This window comes from Gobio gobio (genome assembly GCF_949357685.1).
Source record: "Gobio gobio genome assembly, chromosome: 9".
In the NCBI taxonomy this organism is placed as follows: domain Eukaryota; kingdom Metazoa; phylum Chordata; class Actinopteri; order Cypriniformes; family Gobionidae; genus Gobio; species Gobio gobio.
The window spans coordinates 38291101-38318488 of record NC_137115.1 but is presented as its reverse complement, the minus strand read 5'-3'; the positions used below and the strand labels follow the sequence as shown (position 1 = coordinate 38318488).

The following is a 27388-nucleotide window of genomic DNA, read 5'->3' as shown; positions in this document are numbered from 1 at the left end:
TAGGAGTTTGGCATTAGCATGTTGCTAGGCTAACACAATACTCTAATAAGAACAAACACATAGTACACACAAATAATATAATTGTGAATCCAACTTTTCAGTATTGAAAAAAAGAGCATATTTCTTGATTTATTCGCTATCTTGGATATAATTGTCAATGTTGCATTATGGGACTTTTTTATGCAATGCATTCGTAGACATACTGTATGCTGTGTCGCCGGCTCTCTCCGCATACATCATTGAGGCTCTTGTTTAAAAAACGTAACCATTACATTCCAGAGAAAGAAAGAACAGTAATTTATGCCTCACAAGGAATGTATTCGGTTACTTTTCTGAAATGAGCAAAGCTTGTGATGTATGACCTCCGGAGGGAGCAACCTTCAAAATGGGGGACAGCTATAATGTTGACTTCATGTTGGGAGCACATTTATGATGTTATTTTAAATGCTGACTAGGTAGGAAGTTAACTAGTTTTTTTATTTATAATTCTACCATTCTGATATACACTTTTGTGACCCTCACTCAAGTCTGCCTATAATTGTTAGTAAAAGTTTATGGCACCAAAAGAAATTAGTTTTATATTACCCGTTGTACATTTTCCAGTTTTTGCTACTGTGCATTTAAAATGATAGTTGACCCAAATAATGAAAATCTTGTTACAATGAATAATTATAATAATCATTCCAAACCTTTACAAGAATAGGGTTCGCTGCATCCTGTGGTGGACATCCATTCCCACCCACATCCAGGTGTGACATCCGAAGCCATGCCCGTGTCAAATATGTCACCTTGTGACTCCCCATCCCTGTTCCACCCCGGAAACCTGATTTGTTCTATGTAGGTTTCCAAATGAAAGGGTTTTTAGGCGTAAGGGTAGGTTTTGAGTGGGTTTCAGGGGTAAGGGTAGGTTTAAGGTGGGTTTAAGTATGCAAGTTCCAGATTAAAAGTGGGCATGGCTTCTGATGTCACACTTTGGATGTGGGCTGGGTTGGATGTCCACCGCAGGCTACAGTGAGACGCTTCTCAACCTGTATGATTTTTTCTTCTGTGGAACACAAAAGGAGATATTTTGCAAAAGTTTGGGGTCCAAGAAACAGAAAAACAAAGTCAGGTTTGATACGACGTGAGGGTGAGTAAATGACCATTTTCATTTTTAGGTGAAGTATCATTTTAAAGGTGTCCTATTACCCTTTTTTTTATATATATATATATATATATTTTCAGCTTTCTTGTGTATGTTGCATGACAAAAATTACAAAGTCCAGTCCAAAGGGTGTCATCCTCTAAATCACTGTTTCTGAACTCTCTGAAATGCCTTGATTATATTCTTGAGTTTTCTTCTGGGAATGTACAGGCCAAAATGTTCCCCATTTAAATTATTCACGCTCAAGGTATACGCAAAAAAAAGGGATAATGCCTTGAGTTACGTTAGTAGTGTGTTGAGTCTCGTGGTTATGGTAAGGGGCGTGACATTTCCAAAAAAGGCTCAAATCGGTTGGCCAATCACAACACACTGGTCTAGCCGACCAATCAGACCACACTGTGGTGTTCAGATGGAGGGGCTTCATAGATACCAGGATTAAACAGCGCATTACAGACAGACAAGAGAGATGCTGCAATATTGTAAAATATGTGGAAACATGCAGTGTGTTTTTTGAAAATTCAAGCATGAAAACCTATTCTAAAAGACCTCAAAAACAAAATCAAGACTTAAATGGCATAATAGCTCCTTTTTAAGACTTATGTGGCTCTATACACTATATGTGAATGACTATTACGATGGAATCACCTCTGTTTACTGTAGCTCACATTTTCTATATCATGGCTGGTCAAGCTGCTGAACCCTGAATATATGTTGACGTGTAAATGTGCAAAGTCAAATTAATGTGCTCGTGTTTCTGATGCCAATACGATGATGCTATCTGAATAACCCATTTTTGAATATGTCTTTTTAGTAGGCTCCAGTATATGTCCATTTAATTATTTGACTACAGACATACAGCACAATAATTAAGTTTACACAAGACAGCACACCACTGCATGACGATCAATTGTAGTTCAATGCGAGCCTGAGCTGACTGACAAATCCAGTGAGGCATCTCCTCTATGTGTCTCTCCAGGCTAGATAAACAGATGTTGATGTAGCTTATCAGTGAATACGACTGGCCGTTTCTGAGTCCTGTGCCAGGGGCTGAAAGAGAGAGATGTGCCACAGGCTAAATATACTGGGGAAAGGCCAGGGTGGAAGACAGTCCTTAAAATACCACTCAAATTCACACCCAGCCTCCTTGTTAAATATTTACCATAGCCTTACTCTGTCCTTCCCAAATTTGAATTTTAAAGGTCCTACAAGGTAAGGAAGGTTCACTTTTGGCCACCGACACAAACATATCAAACATGTTTCAACTTAAAAAATGTATGTGCACACAAGCACAGCTGAACACTTTCACAAACACAACTGTCTCCAAGGCTGACATTATAGTTTGCTGAGCTTCGGTTTAAACTTGCACATGATGAAGTCATTAAAATTTATGTGTTTAGGGTGACCTGTATCTTTGGGGTGTACGAGCAGTCCTTGGAATGGAAGAAGAGATTGAAACAACCATGTCTGACTGACAGCAAGGGACTCGCTGTGTTGTTTTCAGAGAGCGGTTGGAAGGAACAGGCCAGCCAATGTTCTCATTAAGGCCAAAAGTGTCATAAAGGAGGAGAGATGCATTGTGAGGTGAAAGACGGGTGAGAAACTGAAAAGTTGCTGTCCAGATTCTGTAGTGGGGGAAAAGGGCTTTTTTTTTTTTTTCCTGATAAAGACTCAAGATGCTCAAACTACGGCTCCGTTTCAAAAGCTAGTTAGCTGCCTATGTAGGTAGCATTTTAAGGCAGTGTTTTCCAACCTTACGTACACAACCCCATAAGTCTTAAGTTACACTGGATATCATAGCATTAATATTAATATTGCTAACATCACTTAAAACAAAAATAAATACACAGCAAAACATTTTCCTATTTAGTCTGGTTTTCCAGGATAAATATCTAAACATTTTTAAATCAAAATACTTACATAAGCTATAAAGCCTTGTTTTCTGAAATTAAATGAGTTTATGCTTAAAACAAGAAAAAAATAACGGATCGGCATGGAAAATAAGTTAATTTTTCTTTCCCTATTGGCAGATATTTTCTATATCATTTTTTGCAGTGTACTGTGACTAAACAAGTAACTTCCTCTTTCTTTCTGGGACATAATTATGTTTGCCTTTCAAATTTATATATTAAAGAGATAACGGCAAATTGATTTATGAATGAATTACATATGGGACTTCAGTCTTTATGTGACGGATACAAGCAAAACTATTATTTGTTCAATTATTTGTGACCTTACAACTTAAATGTATAGCCCATAGTCCTTTCACTGAGCGTCTGATGCATACACATTAAACAAAATATTAAAAGATAAAATATTCATGAATACTAAAGAAAATGCAGAAGCCAATTTACTACTTTTAGACCGACATGAGTTCTGTATTCTACACCAATTTCTTCAGTGTTTTTTTGTACACTCCTGCACAATTATTTGAGTTTTGCTCTGATATATGTTTACGATATAACCCATTTCGGATAAACCTGTCTTAAACGTCCTTAATCTGTAAAAACAAAATAAACTACAGTCGCACACTTATCTTTTATATATGATCGTATATTACGATCAGTCTTTTATTACGGCCAGAATCGCCAGCAGACTTTATGTTCATAATAAAAACTCTGAATTCATGAGACTGCTTTCTCCTTGTCTGTATCATACACAATCACATACACTCATAGTTACACAATATTCACTTGCTACAGCATCCCACAACACTAAAATTCATTCAAGCTCAGTTTACGGACACGTAGCAGAGTTTACGTAGCAGACAGTTTGTTTGTGTCAGAGACAGACTTCAAGTTAGTATCAGTAAACAGGTCCTGAAGCACTCAGACGCACACATTGATCCTGCCAGGCATAAAAGCGCAGGCTATAATTGCTCTGAGCTGCTTCTAGTTTCTCTCTTGATCATCCATGACACATTTGATCTCTTTTCTATTGTAAAAGCCTATTAAAAATGGGCACCAATAAAAGCGCATTGATTCATGCTGGATTAGCCCATCGGACAGGAGTTTTATCATGGCCACAAAAATCACAAACTCCATTCTTTCGCTCTCATGCACACACTAACGCCCCACAGTGTGCAGCTGCAGTCGCAGTCACATGGACCGCGGTTTGCCAGTTCTCTGCTCAATAGTCTGCTGATGGTGCCGTGGGCCTGTGTGAGAGTGAGTGTGTGCATGAGGAAAGAGATGCCCAGAACTGCTTAAGCGGTCTGGTGGTGGGCAGAGGACGAGCTCCCCTGTGGAGTACCCAGACCTGGATCAGACACTTGGCGGTCACGGCACGGTAGTGAGCTCAGACCGCACATTTATCTCTGGGAGCAGAGAGCTGCTGCGATTGATCAGCTGTGGAAGAGGAGGCTCTACGATCCAACACAACACCAAACAATCTGCGACAGCAAAGCTAGTGACACACGGCTAACAACAAACACAGGACAGAGGCCCAAATGAGTTTAAAACACAAAGTACAAATGTAAACACACAATGTAAACATGTAAATGCAATTCAAATGTTTGAGAGTATGCATCTTGGTACAGAATCTGATCTCACTGCCATAAACATGAAATAACCTTTTCACATTTACGCATCTCTCAACATAAGTAACATGCCACTTTGGCATCGAATAAGGATAATTTGATTATTTATTCATTTGCACAGACTATCTAATGTGTGTATAAGCATTCATTTTTTAATGTCATGAAGATTTTGACTGGTTCACTGTAAAAAAATTTAGTAAACTAAACTTAAATTTACTTGATGTTTGCAATGTATTTGAATTGATGATTAAAAAGTTCTCAACTTTTATACACACACACACACACACACACACACACACACATATATCTATATACACCGATCACCGATGTTGGTCCCCCTTTTGCTGCCAAAACAGCCCTGACCTGTCGAGGCATGGACTCCACTAGGCCCCTGAAGGTGTGCTGTGGTATCTCGCACCAAGATGTTAGCAGCAGATCCTTTAAGCCCCATACGCAACAAACTGCAATGCACTGTGTATTCTGACATCTTTCTACCAGCATTGACTTCTTGAGCAATTTGAGCTACCGTAGCTCGTCTGTTTGATCGGACCACACAGGCCAGCCTTCGCTCCCCACGTGCATCAATGAGCATTGGCCGCCAATGACCCTGTTGCCGGATAACCACTGTTCCTTCCTTGGACCACTTTTGATAGATACTGACCACTGCAGACCAGGAACACCCTCCACCCTGCACAAGAGCTGCAGCTTTGGAGATGCTCTGACCCAGTAGTCTAGCCATCACAATTCGGCCCTTGTCAAATTCGTTCAAATCCTTACGCTTGCCCATTTTTCCTGCTTCTAACACATCAACTTTGAGGACAAAATGTTCACTTGCTGCCTAATATATCCCACCCACTAACAGGTGCCGTGATGAAGAATGAATCTAAGCTAAGCAGGGCTGAGCCTGGTCAGTACCTGGATGGGAAACCAACTGGGAAAACTAGATTGCAGCTGGTAGAGGTGTTAGTGAGGCCAGCAGGGGGTGCTCACCCTGTGGTCTGTGTGGGTCCTAACGCCTCAGTATAGTGATGGGGACACTATACTGTAACAAGCACCGTCCTTCGGATGAGATGTTAAACCGAGGTCCTGACCCACTGCAGTGCGGAGGATGGCCTTTCTATAAAGAGTAGAGGTGTAACCCCGGCATCCTGGCCAAATTTGCCCATTGGCCTCTGTCCAGCATGGCCTCCTGATCATCCCCATATTTATTATATATATAATACACACACACACACACACACACACACACACACACACACACACACACACACACACACACACACACACACACACACACACACACACACACACACACACACACACACACACACACACACACACACACACACACACACACACACACACACACACACACACACACACACACACACACACACACACACACACACACACACACACACACACACACACACACACACACACACACACACACACACACACACACACACACACGACTGGCTTCATCACTCAGACTCCTCTCCACCAATCAGCTGGTGTGTGGTGAGCGTTCTGGCGCAATATGGCTATCTATCCATCTATGCAGAATGCATTGAATTTCTATGAATTCCTCTTCCTGGAATTCCAACTCAACTTCCTATGTGGCCAATTCAACTTAAAAGGGAGCCAATTTATCAATTCTGAAGTTTTCACAACCCTGTTTTTAACTGCTGGTATTATGGCAATCCTATTACCATAAAACAAAGATTCCTCATTACCGTCTAATCCCAAATCACAAGGCTAATATCTGACACCACAGACTAAAATATTTTTCAGCCTGAAAATCTCTTAAGAAACACAAATGAGATGTGTCATTCATCCACACAGGGGCTCCTACAGGGGCGTCCAGTTTGACACACGCTCACAGCTATGCATTTCAAAGATTCTCCCCTGTCACATAATCAATCACACACAGGACTCAGAGGCATACACAATGAGCAGCATATAAGCATGTTTTCTGAAGGATCATGTGACATTTTAAAACAGTTTTTTTTATTGTAATATTTCACAATATGCTGTTTTACTGTATTTATGATCAAATAAATGCAGCCTTGCAGAGCATAAGATTCTTTTTTTTTTAATTGATTGCAATGTACATAACTGTTCAAATAATAATACAATAAAAAAAAAATAGTTTGAAAGGCCTATCATTACTTCAATACATTATATAAAGTCAAAAAACATGATCCTATCATTATCTTCTCAGCAGTTCTTGAATCAATTTTCCATCAAAATGCATCAATAAAAGATACTGTTTTTCCATTTATTGAATAATCGCATCCTATGGTTTGTGTCCAGGTTACAAATAAAAAAAGAAAATAAATACAATTATGTAAACTATTTGTGAAGTATTATGGCATTACAAATATTTAAATAATTTTTAAAAGGTACACTATGGCCTGGTTTCACAGACAGGGCTTAGATTAAGCCAGGATTAGACCTTAGTTCAATTAGGACATTTAGCTTTATAAATGTTCCTTAGGGAAAAAAAAAAACATTACTTGTGTGCGTGAAACAAAACACTGATATATGGCACTGATATATTTTTAGATAAACCAGTTCAAGTTGCTTTCAGTTATGGCAGCTCAAACATGCATTTTAGTCTGGGGCTAGCTTAAGCCTCGTCTTGTCAGGTTAGTAACTTTTAGCCCTCTAGCGGTAAAAAAAAAAAAAAAAAAAAACACTGCATGCATTTTGCAGAAGAACGTAGTTTTGGTTGTGCTTTGGCTTTGTGTGACTGTGCGAATGTATATGCTATCCTACTGCTCATAAAACATTCACTACTAGGCTTAAGAGATATAACCAGTTTAGAAGGAAAGGATCTCAAGCTAACTAGCTGAAGACCATAATGAATAATGAACAATAATGAAATGACCCTTCACAGTAGATAATGATAAGGTACATAAGGCAATTTATCTGTTCAATAAAATACTTTACTCAGGTGTTGAGTAGTAAAAACGCCATCTCCGCTTCGTTTTTACAACATTTCAAATCCCTCAGTTCTCGCCATCTCCGAAAACCCAAGCCAATGTTGAGTCTTGTTTTATTACGAGCTCTGCCACATTCTCTTTTTGCTAGCAAATTCTCCTCTGTTAGGCATTTTTTAAAACGGGTGATTCTCCAGTGGTTTGAGATTTAGCGTGCTCCATGTCAACCTTTCTGGCTCATTGTGACAACTAACCTTATGCCACGCCCACACCATATAGGGGAGCGCGGGGCACAACCGGGGTTAGTTGTAACGCGCATTTTTTAACCCTTTCCACATGACGAAACTTAGTGTATTTAAGCTGCCATATCAACATTATTAAGAGAAAAAATAGCGCCAAAATTAAAAAATCTCTGGAAGATATTACTGAACATGTATTTAACCATAGCAAAAGTAAATTTCTTACTTAAGTTAAGTTTTCATCTCTGTTTTTTGTGTTTATTTAAAATACGACAAATCCAATATTATTTTAATCTTATATCTGTTATTTAACAGTTGAGATCGTCCTTTAATGCTGATCTAACCAGCAGAAGACACAAGCCACAATTTAAATCCCAGTTGCGCAGATGGGGTGCGTTGTAACACTGCGTTACAATGAGCCCCTATTAGAAATATGCCATTATATTCTATACTTTTATTAATTATTTTGAGAAACCATAAGAAAAGGTTGAATAATGACAGAGTCAATGTTCAGAATTATTCATTATTATTATGTTTTTAACTATGCCGTATAGCTGTATTTAGCGATGTGTTTGTTGTCAAATAAAAAAATTAGCATATTTTTAATTATTACAAAATGCCATTATTTTATTTTTAAAAGTTAATAATTGTATTTTATTGACAAAATATTTTAGTTTGTCTTGGAATTTTTTTTGATTATATCAGATAACATTTTAAGCTGTCATTTGGTCATGTTACAATGTACCCCACCTATGGGGCATGTTGTCACATTTCCCTTCCATTCTTTTGGGGTAAATCAAGAAAAAAGTATACACTGTATTAATGAAACAAAACCACATAATTGTACTAGACATGTGTGCAATTCATGTGGAAAAAAATAAATACTCTGAACCCCAAGTGGATTTACACAAACTGAGAAAGTCAAAAAGCGTTAGGTTGTGCCCCGCTCTCCCCTTTACACCACTTTTCTCTATTTAGGGATATGACGAGACACGCATGGACAAGGTGCATGTACGCAATTACGCATGTACGCAATTTCCTGAAAAAAATCGAAATCGGCATAAGCCTATAGTGAATCAGGGTAAGACAAAAAAATGTCTCATGATGTATTTATTCATTATTTAACTTTAAAAAAAAAGTTACCTATAATCTTTTGGTCATATGCACACACCAATTTGGGTTTGGTCTATAAACCTAAATGGATACTCTAGCTATTGATGCATATCATCGAACGAACAGCTAGCAGCTTTTATAACAGTCAGTAAATAGCCATTATTGAATGATTTAGAGCTTGGCATATTTACAGTTGATTTGTGTACAACTGGAGATGGATTCATGCAGACATGCATTTTACCAAGGTTTTGTGCTGTTACTGTACCCAGAGGGATTGTTGAGTGCTGCCTGTAGAAGAGATTACCAACCTACACAGTTGATGTAAGATATCCTTGTTTACCGACCGGTGTCGTCGTGCTATACAAACTAATGGCTGCATGTTAAAAGCCCCTCACTGAGTTCAAAGGGTTTATTTTAATGACTTCTAATTCATCTCATCATTATGCAATGTGCACTTACAATTTCAGCATACCAGCCTTTATTAAACACACAAACACTTGTTCCTTGTTATAGCTTCCGTCCGTGTCAGACTACAGAGGAAGGAGTTCACACGTCTTCTCGGTGCCGAACCATCGTCAACCATTCATCAACGTGCTTATTTAAAGTGCAGAGAAAGGGGAGGAAAAGGAATAAACCAAGAGAGAAGGCAGCTTTGGAAAGGAGTATATCTTGCCCTGTCACCTCCTCACTGCCGAAGTGCATTGTGTGTGCAGGTGCACATGTGTAGCCAGCTGTGAAACACAATAACCAAAAATAGGCTGAAAAATGGCGCTAAAATAGAAGTGTGAACGGGCCTGCTGTGACATCTCTCTCATCGGCATTAGTCATGCGAGTCCCTCTGGTTCCATAACACCTCCCCAGGACCCAATCCTGTTCTTCCGAGCCTTTCCTCACAAAACACGGTGCTATTTCCAGCCCTCAGCAGGGACTACGGCACGTCTCGCCACACTGACTCGTTAAAGATGGCTGAGAGATTCTGTATCAATCTGAAACTCACAGACGTGATATAAAAGGACAATGACTTAAAGGAATAGTTCATCCACAAATTCGGTCATTATTTAAAAAATTCTGTCATTATTTACTCACCCTTATGTTGTCCTATAACCAGTATGACATTCTTTCTTCTGTGGAGACATTTTGAATAATGTACTGATGCATTAATTACTAACAGAATGAGGCTTTTATAATGAGCTTCAAAGGGGACATGCTTACCTAAAAGTGGTCAATATGACTCATGCTTTATATTCCAAGTATTCTGAAGCCACAGCGATAATGACAGCTTTGTGTGAGGAACAGACTGAATGTTAAGTCATTATTCACAGAAATTCTTAAGATCTGCCCATTCTTGATTTGATTTGTGAACAAACTGTTCTTTTATATATTTTTCTATGAGAGCACTTTACACTTTAAATGCAATTTAAATCTAATATTCCAAGTCTCTGAAGCGGGGATCAGAGTGAATTTTATGTGATTATTCTCTTAAATTCTTGAAATCTAATTCTCCTTGAGTTTATGAGAAAGATTTGAATTGTTGACTCGGGTCTTTTCAATGAATCGGTGTTCTCAATGAATCGCTCACGATTTGATCCAGTTCAAAACTCACTGAATCAATGATCCGGTCATGCAGTTAACAGCCAACTGGACGTGAATAACGACTATAATTTTGGTCTGTTTTCTTCAGCAAGACAACACAAAGCTTCACACAAAGCTATCATATGACTTCAGAAAACGTACAATCTAGCCAGAAAGTCATATGGACCACACTTATTTATGGTGCTTTTGCATCCTTTTCAAAGATTGAAAGCTTCAATCCCCATACACTGTAATTACATGGAAAAAGAGTGATCAGTACAGTTCTTCAAACCTCTACATTTATGTTCCTTTATCAGAAAGAAAGTCATACAGGTTTGGAACGACATGAGAGCGAGTAAATAATGGTGTGGTTTTCATTTTCAGGTGGACTACTCCTTTAAAATGAAGTCTATGAGAGCACTTTACACTTTAAACTTAATTTAAATCTAATATTCCAAGTCTCTGAAGCTTTTTGCGAGGATCAGATTGAATTTTATGTCATTATTCTCTGAAATTCTTGAAATCTAATTCTCCTTGAGTTTATGAGAAAGATTTGAATTGTTGACTCGGATCTTTTCAATGAATCTGTGTTCTGAATCAATCGTTCATGATTTGATCCAGTTCACAACTCACTGAATCAATGATCCGGTCAGTTAACAGCCAACTGGACGTGAATAACGACTTTAACTTTGGTCTGTTTTCTTCACACAAAGCTATCATATGACTTCAGAAAACGTACGATCTAGCACACAAGTCATATGGACCACACTTTCGATACTTTTGCGTCCTTTTCAAAGCTTGAAAGCTTCAATCCCCATTCACCGTAATTGCGTGGAAAAGAGCAACCAGAGTTGTTCAAAACCTCATACAGAAGTCATACAGATTTGGAATGACATAAGAGTGAGAATAAAAATGGCGTAATTTAAACTTTTAGATGCTTTAAAAGGAAGTCTATGAAAGCACCCTACAAGTTAAAAGTAATTTAAATGAAATGTCTAGGGTAAGAATATTCTCAACTACTTCTCTAATCAAGGTTGTCTTCAAGACTCCACTTCTACTTTATTAATCCCATAAGACTCCACAGGCAGAAAATAAGATACATTTTAGGAGCAACGGAAAGATGATCTAATGCGAAATCATATCATAATGACAGTGAATTAATGCAAGCTGCAGGAGGGCTCGTCAGTCGTTTCTTGACGCTTTACAACACAGTGCCACCACAAACTAAACCAAGAGCCTGACGAAAGCGACTGCTGACTTTCGTCACTTCATAATCGAATAACAGTTGTGCAATTTGAGATTTAATTTACGTATAACTCTCCCTCCGCACATCTGCAGCATGAGGTGTCAAGACAATTTGGTTACGGACTTTAATGGTGTGTGCTAGGGTACTCCATTTCCATATTAGCGGGCCTATCTTAGCGGCGGTCTTGCACGGCGAGCAGCGGCGAGCTCATTTACAGTGGAGGGTGGATCTGGGTGAAATTAGAGTAGATTACCATATTTAGATTTATTAGGTGCCCGTCACCGTGGAAACGGAGGAGCGTAGCAGCTTCTCAGGGAGGTGTGAATGTTTGATATGATTAACATCTGTGATGGATGAGCTGTCCAACGGCCCTCAATTAAACAATAACCATTCCACAGGCTGGCCAATGACAAAGAAAGTCAAACAGTGTGTGCAAGTGCCTTGCTGCCAAGTCAGCTGTCCACAGCTTGATACAATCAGCATTGAATGGTCGGCACACAGCCTCTACTTTCACATTGGAGGCCAAAGATAGTCACTTAGATTGGGCTACCGGGGACCCAGAGGGAACAGAAAATTTAGCACTGTGGGATTTCACTGCGGTGAGGGTAAAGAGAGAGAGAGAGAGAGATCGACTGAAACTAGCAGTAAAGAATGAGGAATTTTAGTCCAAGCAAACACACACAGAGAGCACCAAATGATCTTAAATGCGCTATACCGAAGCAATAAAGAACATTATGGCATTATGAGTAAAAGGCTGTTGTAAGGCACGACACGCAGCTTCTTCAGCTGTGAATATATTCACAATCTAGCACTGCCTTGAGGGCCACATTGCAGTCAAAAAAGAATTTGTTGAAACAAAACATTGGGACTTCATTGACTTTTTACCAGGCTCCTCTGTCCTCGACCCGTTAACTGTATTAATGGCACCTGTTTGAACTCGTTATCAGTATAAAAGACACCTGTCCACAACCTCAAACAGTCAGACTCCAAACTCCACTATGGCTAAGACCAAAGAGCTGTCAAAGGACACCAGAAACAAAATTGTAGACCTGCAACAGGCTGGGAAGACTTAATCTGCAATAGGCAAGCAACTGTGGGAGCAATTATTAGAAAATGGAAGACATACAAGACCACTGATAAATTTCCCTCGATCTGGGGCTCCACGCAAAATCTCACCCCGTGGGACCAAAGAGCTGGGACCAAAGTAACAAAGGCTACCTTCAGTAACACACTACGCCGCCACGGACTCAAATCCTTCAGTGCCAGACGTGTCCCCCTGCTTAAGCCAGTACATGTCCGGGCCCGTCTGAAGTTTGCTAGAGAGCATTTGGATGATCCAGAAGAGGATTGGGACAATGTCATATGGTCAGATGAAACCAAAATAAAACGTTTTGGTAAAAACTCAACTTGTCGTGTTTGGAGGAGAAAGAATGCTGAGTTGCATGCAAAGAACACCATACCTACTGTGAAGTATGTGGGTGGATAAATCATGCTTTGGGACTGTTTTTCTGCAAAGGGACCAGGACGACTGATCCATGTAAAGGAAAGAAAGAATGGGGCCATGTATCGTGAGATTTTGAGTAAAAACCTCCTTCCATCAGCAAGGACATTGAAGATGAAACGTGGCTGGGTCTTTCAGCATGACAATGATCCCAAACACACCGCCCGGGCAACGAAAGAGGGGCTTCGTAAAAAGCATTTCAAGGTCCTGGAGTGGCTTAGCCAATATCCAGATCTCAACCGCATAGAAAATCTTTGGAGGGAGTTGAAAATCCGTGTTGCCCAGTGACAGCCCCAAAACAATCACTGCTCTAGAGAAGATCTGCATGGAGGAATGGGCCAAACTACCAGCAACAGTGTGTAAAAACCTTGTGGAGACTTACAGAAAATGTTTGACCTCTGTCATTGCCAACAAAGGGTATATAACAAAGTATTGAGATGAACTTTTGTTATTGACCAAATATTTATTTTCCACCATAATTTGCAAATAAATTCTTAAAAAAAAAAAAATCAGACAATGTGATTTTCTGGATTTTTTTTTCTCATTCTGTCTCTCATAGTTGAAGTTTACCTATGATGAAAATTATAGGCCTCTCTCATCTTTTTAAGTCGGAGAACTTGCACAATTGGTGGCTGACTAAATACTTTTTTGCCCCACTGTAGCACCATTTTTTTAGAGTGTATGGTAAAAACAAAAAACAACTCAAATCCTTCTGCTACAATATATAGTCCCTGACATGAAACCCTGTATTAACCAATCAACATCTAGAACCTGACCTATTTATATTATAAACCTAGAACAGAATCGCCACAAAACCACCACACCAAGACCAGTGGAATCGGTTTACATGACTTTCACTCAAAAGCACCACAGAACAGTGCCATGAAGTCAGGGACAATCTCCTTGGAGAAACCTGGGTTTAAGTGTCTTCCTCAAGGGCACAATGGCGATCGCTTCATTCTTGTGGTATAAAACGAGCAACCTTTCAGTTACCAGCTCAAACTGTAACCACAATACCGCAGCTACTGTAGGATCTCAATCCTTGTGAAGAGAGAGAGACATTAAATACAGATCACATGGGGTGATTTTTAATTCTATGTAAATTATAACCTAACATCTCAGGCTGCCAGCACGTGTTTAAAATTGTTTAATAAAGTCATGCATGAGGATTAAGCGTTTTAATAGACTCCTGCAATAAATCCAAAAGAGTTTGTCTTTTGGAAGAGCAATAAAGTGAAACCGAGAGAATCCATAAGATATCGCAGCAGATGTCACACATCCACTGTAAGTGCATGACCTTTTTGAAGTTGTGCCCGTTGTTTATGCAGAGAGTCAAAGGGTGACAGATGGGTTCGCACTCGACTCTTAAATTTTATGAGAGGATCTTTTAGAATATGTCATCTTCTCCACTCAGCCTTGCCAGTGGAGAGATTCGGTCATGGTCACAAGGCCCCTATAGCCACAGCGTGTTAAGTGAGAGGGATTAGCAAGTTCAATTCCAGAGGAAAACAAACGTCTCAGGTTTCACAGATGGGGAATTCACAGTCTTTATGAAGGAGACATTTTTGAATGTAATGAAGACAGAGGGACAACAGATGTGCATTAAACTTCATATATGGAAGAGTCTATCTATAACACTTAAAAAGGCGTCATTCTAAAAGTCTTGTTTTGCTGCATAATAATTGCAATTTCCTAGACAGAAAAAATAAATAAATAAAATAAATCAGCATATCTGAGTGGAATAAAATGTAATAATTATTTTAAATAATTTATTTTTAAATAAAATGTTTTTTATAATAGCACTAGTTATAATATTTAATGCATCTGGATGCAAAGTGCATTATGAGCATCATTTTGAGATTTGGTAAAAACTACATTTTTAGACATATTAGTTATTAACTTATTAGATTTTCACTTTATGTGAGCATTAGATGATGGGAAAAAGGTCACCTGTAAAAAATTGGGGAAGTGGCCAGCACAATTAAATATTTAATATCGACCCCAATATTGTGCATCCCTAAACGCGATGTACAGTCCATCGAGAACATTTTAAACAAGCAAAATATCTCACATCCTGCATGAAGATTTCCACAACCACAGTACAGGTTAAAGCGGGGTAAAGGCACACCTTATAAGAAAAATATGCTTTCATTACTCCAATAGTGTATGATTGCAGAAAATATGTTTGTATTGAACATGGAGCAACAGATTTTGTGTGAAAATAAATCATGAAAGTGGTTTATTTTGTTATTATTAAGTCTTATAAATGTATGAGGTGGCGAGGGGGGCCAATTACCACACGCGACTTTAAAAGGCTCACCACCATGGGGCAAAAGGCACACAGTATTGATACAAATACTTTAGCTAAAATCATATGTTTTTAATAATGCTGTCATTAAAATATGTTAATACAGAAATATATTTTTAAAATATATTTAAAAAAAATTTTTTTAAAGTAATGATTCTGAAAGCATTGAAGGAGATTCCATGATAATTTAATATAGATTTACAGTAGTAATACATTATATTTTATTATATGATATGATTTCTATATAATCAACAGCAGGGGTGCCTTTTACCCCAAATACCATACTTTTAAATATTCTTCCGTAATTGAATAACTGTTGCTTTAATTACCTTGAACAAAACTGAAAATCATTAAGAAGACCTTTGTCTCAAAATATATTCAATAATTTTAGCGATAATTCTACTTAAATCTACAACATTTTTAAAAACATCAAAATATTCAATCAAATTAATGCAGAATTAACTTTTAGCCTTTTCCCCCGTGGAGCCTTCAGCCCCGTTGAACCCTATTCGCAAGTACGTAAACACAAACGTCCTTGCTACACAAGCTGGATGTCACTTGCAGAAAACAAATCATAACGCAATGCACACGCAAAGTTCACGTTGCATTCTCAACGCTTCCACAAGGACCACTGAACAACGCATTGGCATAAACTGGCCAAATGTAGATTTGGTCTTCTTGGCTTCCGATTTACAGAACAACAGACGTTTAGCTCCTCATGTTGCCAATTCAAGTTACCCAAATAACCTTTTTTTGCAATGTCAAAGACCAGCAAGCAACACTGAAACGCTTTATTCAAGTAGGTGACGCCACGGCTGTCTCCAGTCCCCTCTCCTCATGGGTTTATGCGTAATGAAGCAGAAGCGGACAGAGTTCAGAAGAAGTTCAGCTCACTGCTAATCATGCTTTCCTCACATTCTGCCAGTTGCAAACACTCTGAAGGCCCTGTCATTGAAAAACCCTTGAATCTACTGGTCCAAGCTGGCCTCTTATATAAGCTATAACCTTTTGCACTGAAGATCAATTTTTTGTCTAAAGGAAAAAGAAATGTGCTGGGGTGCCTTTGCCAAACTATCTTTTTTTTTGCCAAGTACATTTAGCCATATTTTGCTGCGTTACCGGAAATTTACCATATCAATTGCAAGTTTGACGCAAATAAATAACAATTTCAAGCCTTCTCCTTTACACAAGGATGACCTCAGAGGAGAGACTTGGCTCCGGTATTGATTAGAACGTTTTGTTCCTGTGTCTTTTGTATTTTAAGTTTATGCGTTTGACATGCATCTCAAGGACACAAGGCTTATATTTAACAGTGCATTCAAGTTTCAAATCAGGGACTAATCCTCTAATATGGCTTATTTCCGTTTTGGGACAGACCCAAAATGCTTATTGATATACCCTCCTCGAAATCCTGGTTTTGTTTGATCCACTTTGTCATATGTGCAGAAAGGTTTCATCCCCTGATATAAATCTCCATTTGCACTGTGAGTGACAGAGTGAGCCCTTACATAACTAACCTCTTTAAGTCCACTGTGAATGACAGTCGTGCCTTTGCCAACAGACAGGAATTTACTTGTTTTGTGAATATGTGTGTGTGTGTGTGTGTGTGTGAGTGTGAGAGTGTAAGACTGCTAAAAGTTAAATAACAGGGACAGCATTTGTACCCCATGGAAGGAAGAAAAAAAAAGTTGATAAGTAACTGATTCTTTCTTGTGTTCATCATTCATTTATTATCTTATAATTTCTTAGTTAATGCTATATGGACTTCCAAAAATAGGGGGCAACAGGCCTAATACTTTTGTTTTTAATGTCTTATGCTGAACAAAAACAGTAATATTGTGAAATATTACAATTTAAAATAATGGGCTTCTATATTAATATACTTCAAAATGTAATTTTTTTCTGTGATGCAAAGCTGAATTTTCATTGGCCATTACTCCAGTCTTCAGTCACATATCAATGTTGGAAACAGTTGTAATGCTTAATATTTTTGTGGAACCTGTGATACTCTTTTCAGGATTCATTGATGAATAAAAAGTAAAAAAGTTTTGAACGGTAGTGTATATTGTTACAAAAGATTAAAAATAGTAATGTTTCCAAACTTTTGACCGTTATATACGCAGTATATACACCGATCAGGCATAACATTATGACCACCTTCCTAATATTGTGTTGGTCCCAAGGCAACACCTAAAACTCATTGTTGTGCTCCTCAAACCATGCACCCCGCCATCCACGTGATGTAAAAGAAAACGTGATTCATCAGACCAGGGGCCTGTACCATGATGGTAGTTTAACAAACTCAGAGTTACAGGATTAGCTTCGAGTTGACAAAACCAAACCAATCTATTCAAGCTTTGTTGGTCCCATGATGCTGATCATCAACTTTCTCTGTCAACTCAGGCTTTCATCCTGAGTTTAGGAGTTTAGCTGTGGCATCAGTAATGTACAGCCAATCACATGCTGTGGATCAGTGAAACTGAGATTCACTTCTCTCTTCTGCAGAATATTACGATTGAAAAATAATAAGAATTTAAACAAATTTACACAGCAAGAACAAAAGAGCCGTCTATGAAAGAGGACAACTCGTATACGTCAATGCAAGTAAAAGTTATGAAGTTAGTTTAATTGATATATAGAGAGAATTGAACATTTAAGCTCACGTGTAGTAATTGTTATAGCTTTATTTATTGATTTTAAAGCTTATTTGTATGACCTTTATATAGGCCATTTATATTCATTTTAACAAAGTGCCTATTAATGATTGATTAACTAGAATGATACATGCGTAATTGATTATGGGTATAATAATTACATAAATGATACCTAAATCATTAAAAATTATCATTATTATAAATAAGCATTGTTAAAAGCCAGACGCTTTAGTCTTTAAAAACCATTTACTATTTACTAGTGACCTTTAATTTGGAGTAGAAAAAGGGTGAGTGACTTTATTGCATCAGAGGTGTGTCACTTTGCTCACAGCTGACTGGTCCAATTTCAGTTTGAGATCTCTTATCCAGAACAATACCTGCCCTGGAGCAGGTTAGCCGTGGAGCGTAAGTTACTATAGAGATGAACACTGCTAAAAGCCAAGAAACTTTAATGGTACCTAAAACCCAGAATTGGCACAAACTAAGCTTAAACATATCTGTCTAGCCAGCTAAACCAGCTTCATGGTTTAAGCCCCAGGCCACCTTCTTCCATTGTTCCGTGGTCCAGTTCTGATGCTCACGTGCCCACTGTTGGCTCTTTTGGAGGTGGACAGGGGTCAGCCCCATACGCAACAAACTGTGATGCACTGTGTATTGACACCTTTCTATCAGAACCAGCATTAACTTCTTGAGCAATTTGAGCTACAGTAGCTCGTCTGTTTGATTGGACCACACAGGGCCAGCCTTCGCTCCCCACCTGCATCAATGAGCCTTGGCCTCCCATGACCCTGTCGCCGGTTCACCACTGTTCCTTCCTTGGAGCACTTTTGATAGATACTGACCACTGCAGACCAGGAACACCCCACAAGAGCTGCAGTTTTAGAGATGCTCTGACCCATTCTTCTAGCCATCACAATTTGGCCCTTGTCAAACTCGCTCAAATCCTTACGCTTGCCCATTTTTTCCTCCTTCTAACACATTGACTTCGGGACAAAATGTTCACTTGCTGCCTAATATATCCCACCCACTAACAGGTGCTGTGAGATAATTAGTGTTATTCACACACACACACACACACACACACACACACACACACACACACACACACACACACACACACACACACACACACACACACACACACACACACACACACACACACACACACACACACACACACACACACACACACACACACACACACACACACACACACACACACACACACACACACACACACACACACACACACACACACACACACACACACACACACACACACACACACTTAAATAGTCGATTATTATATTTTTAATTTCAGTATTGATGAATAGATAGAGATTAAAGATTTGAATTCAAAAATATAATGTTAATACAGTGAATTGAATATCAGCATCTCGAAGGACATTACAAAAAACATTGCATGTCTCTAATCCTCTATAATCATCAAAGTGTATTCATGAAAGGTGCCTTTTCTGTTTGATATTTCACTGATACATATTCCGTAATAATTAAAATTTCATGGAAAACCATCATTTAATTTCTTAGATAACGTTATTAGAAAGAATTACTCCAACAAATAAACTCTAGATGTATTTTAGCTGGAGCTGCAGTTGCCTTAAGTGTTTTTCCCCAAGGGTTTGAATAGCATAGTAATACTATATACTGTATGATGACCGTGGTCCCACTAAATAAAGGAGTGATGCTATGACCACCATTACATAAGAATCACAATGGATGTAAAAGAAGAAGAAAAACTCCAAACCTGCGTTTAACTGGAAGGAAAGACATTGCTTATCTTTTTAGACTGGCTTAAGTTCATAAACCTTAATTACCCTGCAAGCCGTTGTCCAGAGCACTCCTGTTGCTATGGACTACATGAGAAAGTCTTTTTTCAGTGTTCCTTCTCTGTTAAAGGTGACAGTATAAATGTTAAAGAAAGAAGGGTGTGACAATGACTAAGCCCTGTAAAAATGGCTGTAATTAAATTCACTGATTCCAACGCTGTAATAAAGTTCTGATATGGAAAACTAAATATATCCTTAATAGAGACCTGCAAATCAGATTCTCAAAAGCCTGAGTCACTGCATTATATAAGAGCAGTGTTTAAATAATCCTTCATTTAAATGCTGAGCACTTTTGTTTAAAGTCACTGCAACGTTTTTGAAGACCACTGCTGTCCAACAGAATCATGTCACTCTCTATAAAATGATGCTGAACAGAAAAAAAATGTGCATCGTACTCCAAGTGACTGGATTCAGTTCTTTTCTTTCTTGGTTAAGTTCCAAGCACTTTTAACGTCCTATAATAAAAAGACGAATTTAGTCGCTAACCAACAAAGATCTGACACTCTGTCACAAGATGCCAATGTATACTGTGTCAATCACCTTTAAACATTGTAAAGGCATAACTGGTACTATTGCAAGGTCAGAGGACACTGATGCAGTGATTAAATCACAAAGAAAAATACAGCACCGGTTTGACAGAATTATATGGAAACTATGACTAAACCTACAGGCATATGTGTCATAATAACCACATTAAAGAAATGGATTCTTGTTGCTTGTTCAAATTAGAAAGTCCTCATACTCATTTACTCATACAAATTCATTTCCATGACTTCATTATGGCTTTTCCAGTCAGACTTTTAGAAATCATTTTATTTGATTTGCAGTCATGCTGTCATGGTTTTTACTCAATTTCTAGTCAATTTTTTAATAATACATAGTGTATTACTATATAAATTACGGTAACACTTTACAATAAGGTTCGTTAGTTAACTACATTAGTTAACATGAACTAATAATGAACTGCACTTATAAAGAATTTATTTATCTTTGTTAATGTTAATTTCAACATTTAATGATGCATTATTAAAATCGTGCTAACATTTTTTAATGCTCTGTGAACTAACCTGAACAAACCATGAACAGCTGGATTTTTATTAACTAACGTTAACAAAGATTAACTAATGCTGAACAGAGGTGTTGTTCATGGTTAGTTCATGTTAACTAAAACATTAACTAATGTTAACTAATACAACCTTATTGTAAAGTGTTACCTAAATTACAGACATCTACATGCTTTGTAAGTGGGCAAACCTGCAAAATCGGCAGTGTATCAAATACTTGTTCTCCCCACTGTATATGTGTGTATATACACACACACTTTTATATGACCTTTTCAACTATTTGTTCTAGGAAAAAAAGTGGGGGGTAAAAATGCTTGAATTTAATTGCATCGAGAAAGCTTTATTTCATTCAGTTCACTTAATGTTTTTATTTTTTGAGTCCATACACTGTAAAAATGTATCAGAGGAAACCAATTCCCTTCAAATTATTAAGTAAATAAACCATGCATAATTGAAAAAATTAAGTTATGTGGAATTGTCAAGTTTATGAAGTTTATTACTTAATAATTTTAAAGCAGCGGTTTAAGTTAAAGGGTTAGTTCACCCAAAAATGAAAATTCTGTCATTAATTACTTACCCTCATGTCGTTTGACACCCGTAAGACCTCCGTTCATCTTCAGAACACAAATGAAGATATTTTAGTTGAAATCTGATGGCTCTGAAAGGCCTCCATTGGCACAATGCACGGTTCACTCTCAAGACCCTTAAAAGGTACTAAAGACGTCATTACAAAGTCCATCTCACTACAGTGGTTCTACAATAACTTTATGGAGTGACGAGAATCGTTTTTGTGCACAAAAAAACCCTAAATAACGACTTGTATAGTGATGACGATTTCAAAACACGGCATCATGAAGCTTCGAAGCGTTTTGAATCAGTGAGTCGATTCAGCAGTTTGGATCGCCAAATTTCAGCAGTTTGGCGGTTTGACACGCGATCCGAATCATGATTCGACTCGCTGATTCATAACGCTTCGAAGCTTCATGATGCCGTGTTTTGAAATCGTCATCACTATACAAGTCGTTATTTAGGGTTTTTTTGCGCACAAAAACGATTCTCGTCACTCCATAAAGTTATTGTAGAACCACTGTAGAGAGATTGACTTTGTAACGACGTCTTTAGTACCTTTTAAGGGTCTTGAGAGTGAACCGTGCATTGTGCCAATGGAGGCCTTTCAGAGCCATCAGATTTCAACTAAAATATCTTCATTTGTGTTCCGAAGATGAACGGAGGTCTTACGGGTGTCGAACGACATGAGGGTAAGTAATTAATGACAGAATTTTCATTTTTGGGTGAACTTACCCTTTAAAGGGCACCTATTATGCCCATTTTTACAAGATGTCATATTGGTCTTGGGTGTCCCCAAATTGTGTCTGAAGTTTCAGCACAAATTACCCAACAGATAATTTATTATAACGTGTTGAAAATGTCATTTAAAAAGCGCTGTTTTGGTGTGTACCGCTTTAAATGTAAATGAGCTGCATATCCCCGCCCCGTCTTTAGAAGAGGGCGTATACATCTCTCTTGTGCGTGGCAGATTGCATACAGGTCTCACAGGGCGGGTCTATGTTAAAATGGCAGTGTCAGTCAAACCTTGCGGGCGGGCCTTTGCAGTGTGATGTCACACTGCAGAGAATCTGAGAACAGCTTGTTCTGAAACACTGCATATGATTTTTGGGGATTAAAAAAAAAAATACTGGGTGGATTTTTATCGTTATAGGGTGGTTGTTTACACACACTGTCAACACACATTTATGTTCAAACATCATGAAAAAGTGGATTTTGCATAATAGGTGCCCTTTAAGTTAACTGATCACTTTTTACAGTGTACTTATACATCTAAATGTTTATAGATTGTTTCATAGCTATAATCATGTGATGCTACTGATCGATGAACCCATAAATTTGTCGAGGACGAGTTGGGATTGAAAACTTGAGTTTGCAAGGTTTTTACTTCTGTATATTTGCGGTCCTGAGGCAAAAGCGATGAATTTCCTTCAGCCTGACCCTCGCATGACTGTAAAATGGGAACTGAATCTGGATGTTGCCTGCATTCAAACAGGAAGACAAGATAAGTGCAGAGACACATGCGATTGGAATTTGATCATTCCATCCAGCTCCTGAGGAAAACAAGCCCGAGCTGTTCGGATCTCAGTGCTGTGAATTTCCCACCGTGCCGTTAGAAACATCGGTCATGCATGAGAAATCTGCTATTGCAATCTGAGAACAATGTTTGTGATGCAAGTGGAAACCTCATGATCAAATTGTTTTACTCACCAGTAAAGGAGGCCGAGGAACAGCAAGAAAAGGCACACAGACACTGAGAGTCCACTCGCCTCGACTCCAAACCATTTCAGAATGTCCACTAACGGCTGCATGATGAGACCTGTAACTCTCACCGCTGGGTTCCTGCACACAGAGACGCTGCCACACTAAATGCACTTGGACTTCAAAGTATTGGTTATACTACACACTGTAACATCACAATATGACAGCGAGCTTACAATCCCCCAGATAAACAATTTTATGAGATCTTAATTTCATATAAAAAAAAATATGAGCAAATTATTATATTATATTAAGAAAAGCCATTTAGTTTTATATAATTTAACATTCACCCATACATTTTGGACACTGCATTACAATCGGCATTGTAAAAAGTGCTATATAAATAAAGGTGACTTGACTTGACTGCTAGGCCAACACAATGAAGGCAAATATACAAAGACATAACACACACAAAGAAACACTAAATAAAAGAGAATCATGTGAATTACACCACTAACTGCATAAAGCAATATCCTAATTAGGGATCAACCGATATGGATTTTTTAGTGATTTTTTATCAGCCTTAGTCGATGACCGATCTGGGCTGCCGATTTTCTGGAGCCAATATTTGGAGCCGATACTGCTTTTGCTCCCTCAATTTACATCATAAAAATGACACAATGATCATGATGATAATTTAATATTTAAAAAAGGAACATTTATTGAACTAAAAAAAAACAATACTTAACAAATAGTAAAAACAGGTGAGGTAGAACAAGAAAAAAAAAAGAGTTCAGTGGTGAAACTAAATTCTGAAAATAAATATTTAAGCATAAATACAAGCAAGCATCATCATAAAAGTGCATACTGACTGTACTATACTTAAAACTTTTAAAACTATTTACAACCTAGTCATTTAATGCTTAGGTGCACTTAACTTGATCTCTTGAAAAAAATAACGGCGAACGCAGCAGCCTTATATCGGCCGATGCCGATACATGTAAAAATCTCAAATATCGGCCCGATATATCGGCCGGCCGATATATCGGTCTAACACTAATCCTAATATTATTGCACCACTGGGATTTAAAGCTACAATATGTTATTTTTCGCCGCTAGAGGTCACTTATTCAAAACAAGGGCATAGCTTAATGACTCCTGGATTTCGCTGAGCTTGTATTATGCCGCAGACAATCGCTTCCGCTTTTTCTGGTCATGCGTACGCAGCGTTGTTTTATAAAATTAGATACATTATTTGAGTGTGTTGAAAGAAATGATACAATGTTTCTCTGTGCGTTCTCGCTCGGCGGCTACTATGAGACACTGCAGTAAGCTAGATGGATATTAGGCATGGTAAAACATGGTACTTGCGGTAAGTCAAGAAAACAAGATTTAAAGGTGCAGTGTGTAGTATTTATGAGGATCTATTTACAGAAATGCAATATAATATACATAACTATGTTTTCAGACGGTGACAGATGGTGCCCAGCACGAAGACTAACTGTGTTGAGCTATATAAAAATTATTAGTTTTCGGTCTATGAATGTATCCAAACAGTTGCACACTTGTCTAATAAAACACATAATATATTAAAGCGCTGTTGGTGTGTCCATGGTTTCTATAAAAAAATTTATTTAAAAAAATAAGGTAACGCAGTTATGATGCCATTGATAGGTGACACATGGACATGGTCCGTGTCCTGGTTAAAATTGCTTAGTCCTCTGGATTTAAACATTCTTGGAAACATTGGGATAATGAAAGTACCCAAGTCAACAAAATATATAACATTGTTTTAGTGGTTTTTGGATATTTTAATCCAAAAATCTTACATATTGTGCCTTTAAACCTGCTATTTGCTTCTGCTAGCTAGTTAAGCATAAAAAAAACTAAACAAATAAAAACATAAAAGAAAATAACTTTTGTGTGAGAAGTTAATTTGGCTACAGTTAAATTCATTGTGCCACATTTTTTTCACTGCAGTGTAAAATGAGCAACAAATAAACAAATCAAGTCATCATTAGAGTAAATCAAACTTACCCTTTTGTCAGTGAAAAAATAGGAAAAGAAATCCCATAGACTTATATTGAAGCAGTGACTCAAATAATATCTAGAACAAAAAAAGAAAGAAAAGTCACTAGACCAAGAGCATCCACTAGCAAGCACCACTCACATTTTCTTCAGAAAGTTCTATTTAGACAGAATTAGATCCTTCGTGAGGATAGAAACACTGCCCTGTGAGTGACACCTGACCCATTCACCTCACCTGCATTTTTAGTAGTTAATATCAATACAAAATGTAAATGGTTAACAAGCTCAGAAGTTGCAACAGTCAAGTTAATAAATAAATAAAATAAAGAACTATAAAAATCAATAAAACTACAAGAACTATAAAAAAAAAACTCTGTTACAGTTTTTTTTATTTTTTTATTTTTTACTTTTATACTGTAAGAAACAGATTACAATTGTTTTTTTTTTTATTAGGTAATGCTAACTCACTTCAGTGTGCAAAAACCAAACAATTAGATTCCTTCAACCTTCTTATATGAGCACTTTATTTTTCACTGCTTATCAGTGTGATCTTGCATGTTTGATGTTCTAATCTTTACATTGAGTCACATGTGTCTTACAGCTTTTATGATTTCTCATGCATTTCTCTAAATCCCAAAGACAGGCTTTTGATTATGAACAAGAGGCCCTGAGATATGTCATCAACGTTGTGATGATGCTCTTCAAAGTCAGTGTGGAGGTACAGTAAATCTCCAAAGAAATGTAGCCTAAAAAGACAGAATCTTCCACAAGAGCCGTCTACCTCCCAGAGAACACCAGCTAAAGGTAAAGAATGCTTACATTTGCTTTTGTTAATGTTTACAATCTCTTAACAGTTAAGGCTGAAGTTCTTGACACACTTTAGCAATCATGTTTGTGAAGCTACACATAGTGTTGTATGTAACACACACAGTCAGCTGCGAGCATGGCTGACTTTATATGATCAATAACTTTTAAACATAGTCCGAGCGCATTTAAGGACATCGAACAATGTGCAAAAGGGCCAAATATCGCAAGCGTACTTGATTAGACAGTAGTAGAGATCAGCGATATAAAAAATAATGATCGTAAGGAATATATTTAGCCGCATATATGAAGTAAAAAGCGTGTTATGTGCATGCTTTTTTGTCACATAAACAAAGAAATAACCTACAATAAATAAAATAAAAATAATATTGTGTTCGTTCATTTTTTTTCTTACATTTTGATTTTACAAGGGTTTATTGCTGTTTAAAATGTAGCGACAACACTGTGTTTCTGTTGGTCCAATACAAATATGAAGAATAAGTTAAATAATCGTCATGTCAAGTCACCTTTCCCCTGTTTTGAAATACGTAACGTTACTGCAGTTTAGGCTACATAAGAAGATGACTGAACTGCAGCGATCATGCTCGTTGCTAATATTCTTCCCGGTTTCTCGCGTGAATCTGGGATGTTAATCTACAGTGTTACGAAAATATTAAATGATACAAACAACGCGCTTACCCTGTGTTTGCCAACAACCGCTTGCGATGACACGGAGGCGTTCTGGAACTTGTAGTTTTTATGCGTGTGAAAAAAAAACCCTACAATTTCCCACGCAATGGCTTGTGGTACTTGTAGTTTGCACGTATGACTAGTGAAATAGAAATGTACATAAAGTTTTTTTTTTTTTTAAATAGATAACAATAACAATATATAATATTAATAATAATAATTTGTCAAGAACGAAAAATGATGTTTGTGTTCATTTATTATTCCCATATTTAATTTCTCTTTTACTTGATATATTACTGAAGAATAAACAATGACATGCTATAAAATATGTTCGAACAGCTAATTCATGTTGTGTCAGTTTATGGCCTATGTTTGCCACATTTGGTTGTTTTGCAATTTAAAATAGGCTATTTTTGTAATGTTATTATTA

General features: G+C 37.6%; 1 protein-coding gene across 3 annotated transcripts in view; it reads right to left on the bottom strand.

Moving 5' to 3' along the window:
• Positions 1-27030, bottom strand: part of tbxas1 (thromboxane A synthase 1 (platelet)) — a 97250-nt gene extending 70220 nt beyond the window's left edge. The window contains exons 1-3 of one of the 3 annotated variants that reach the window (XM_079825527.1): positions 26968-27030; positions 25474-25543; positions 23446-23577 (exon numbers count right to left, since the gene is read on the bottom strand). In XM_079825527.1, coding sequence (XP_079681653.1) covers positions 23446-23546 — 101 coding nt within the window. In that variant the 5' untranslated portion in view covers positions 23547-23577; positions 25474-25543; positions 26968-27030. Of the gene's footprint in view, positions 1-23445; positions 23593-25473; positions 25544-26967 lie in introns of all 3 variants that reach the window. The other 2 variants (XM_079825528.1, XM_079825526.1) reach the window with 2 other exon arrangements.
• Positions 27031-27388: the final 358 nt, after the last annotated feature.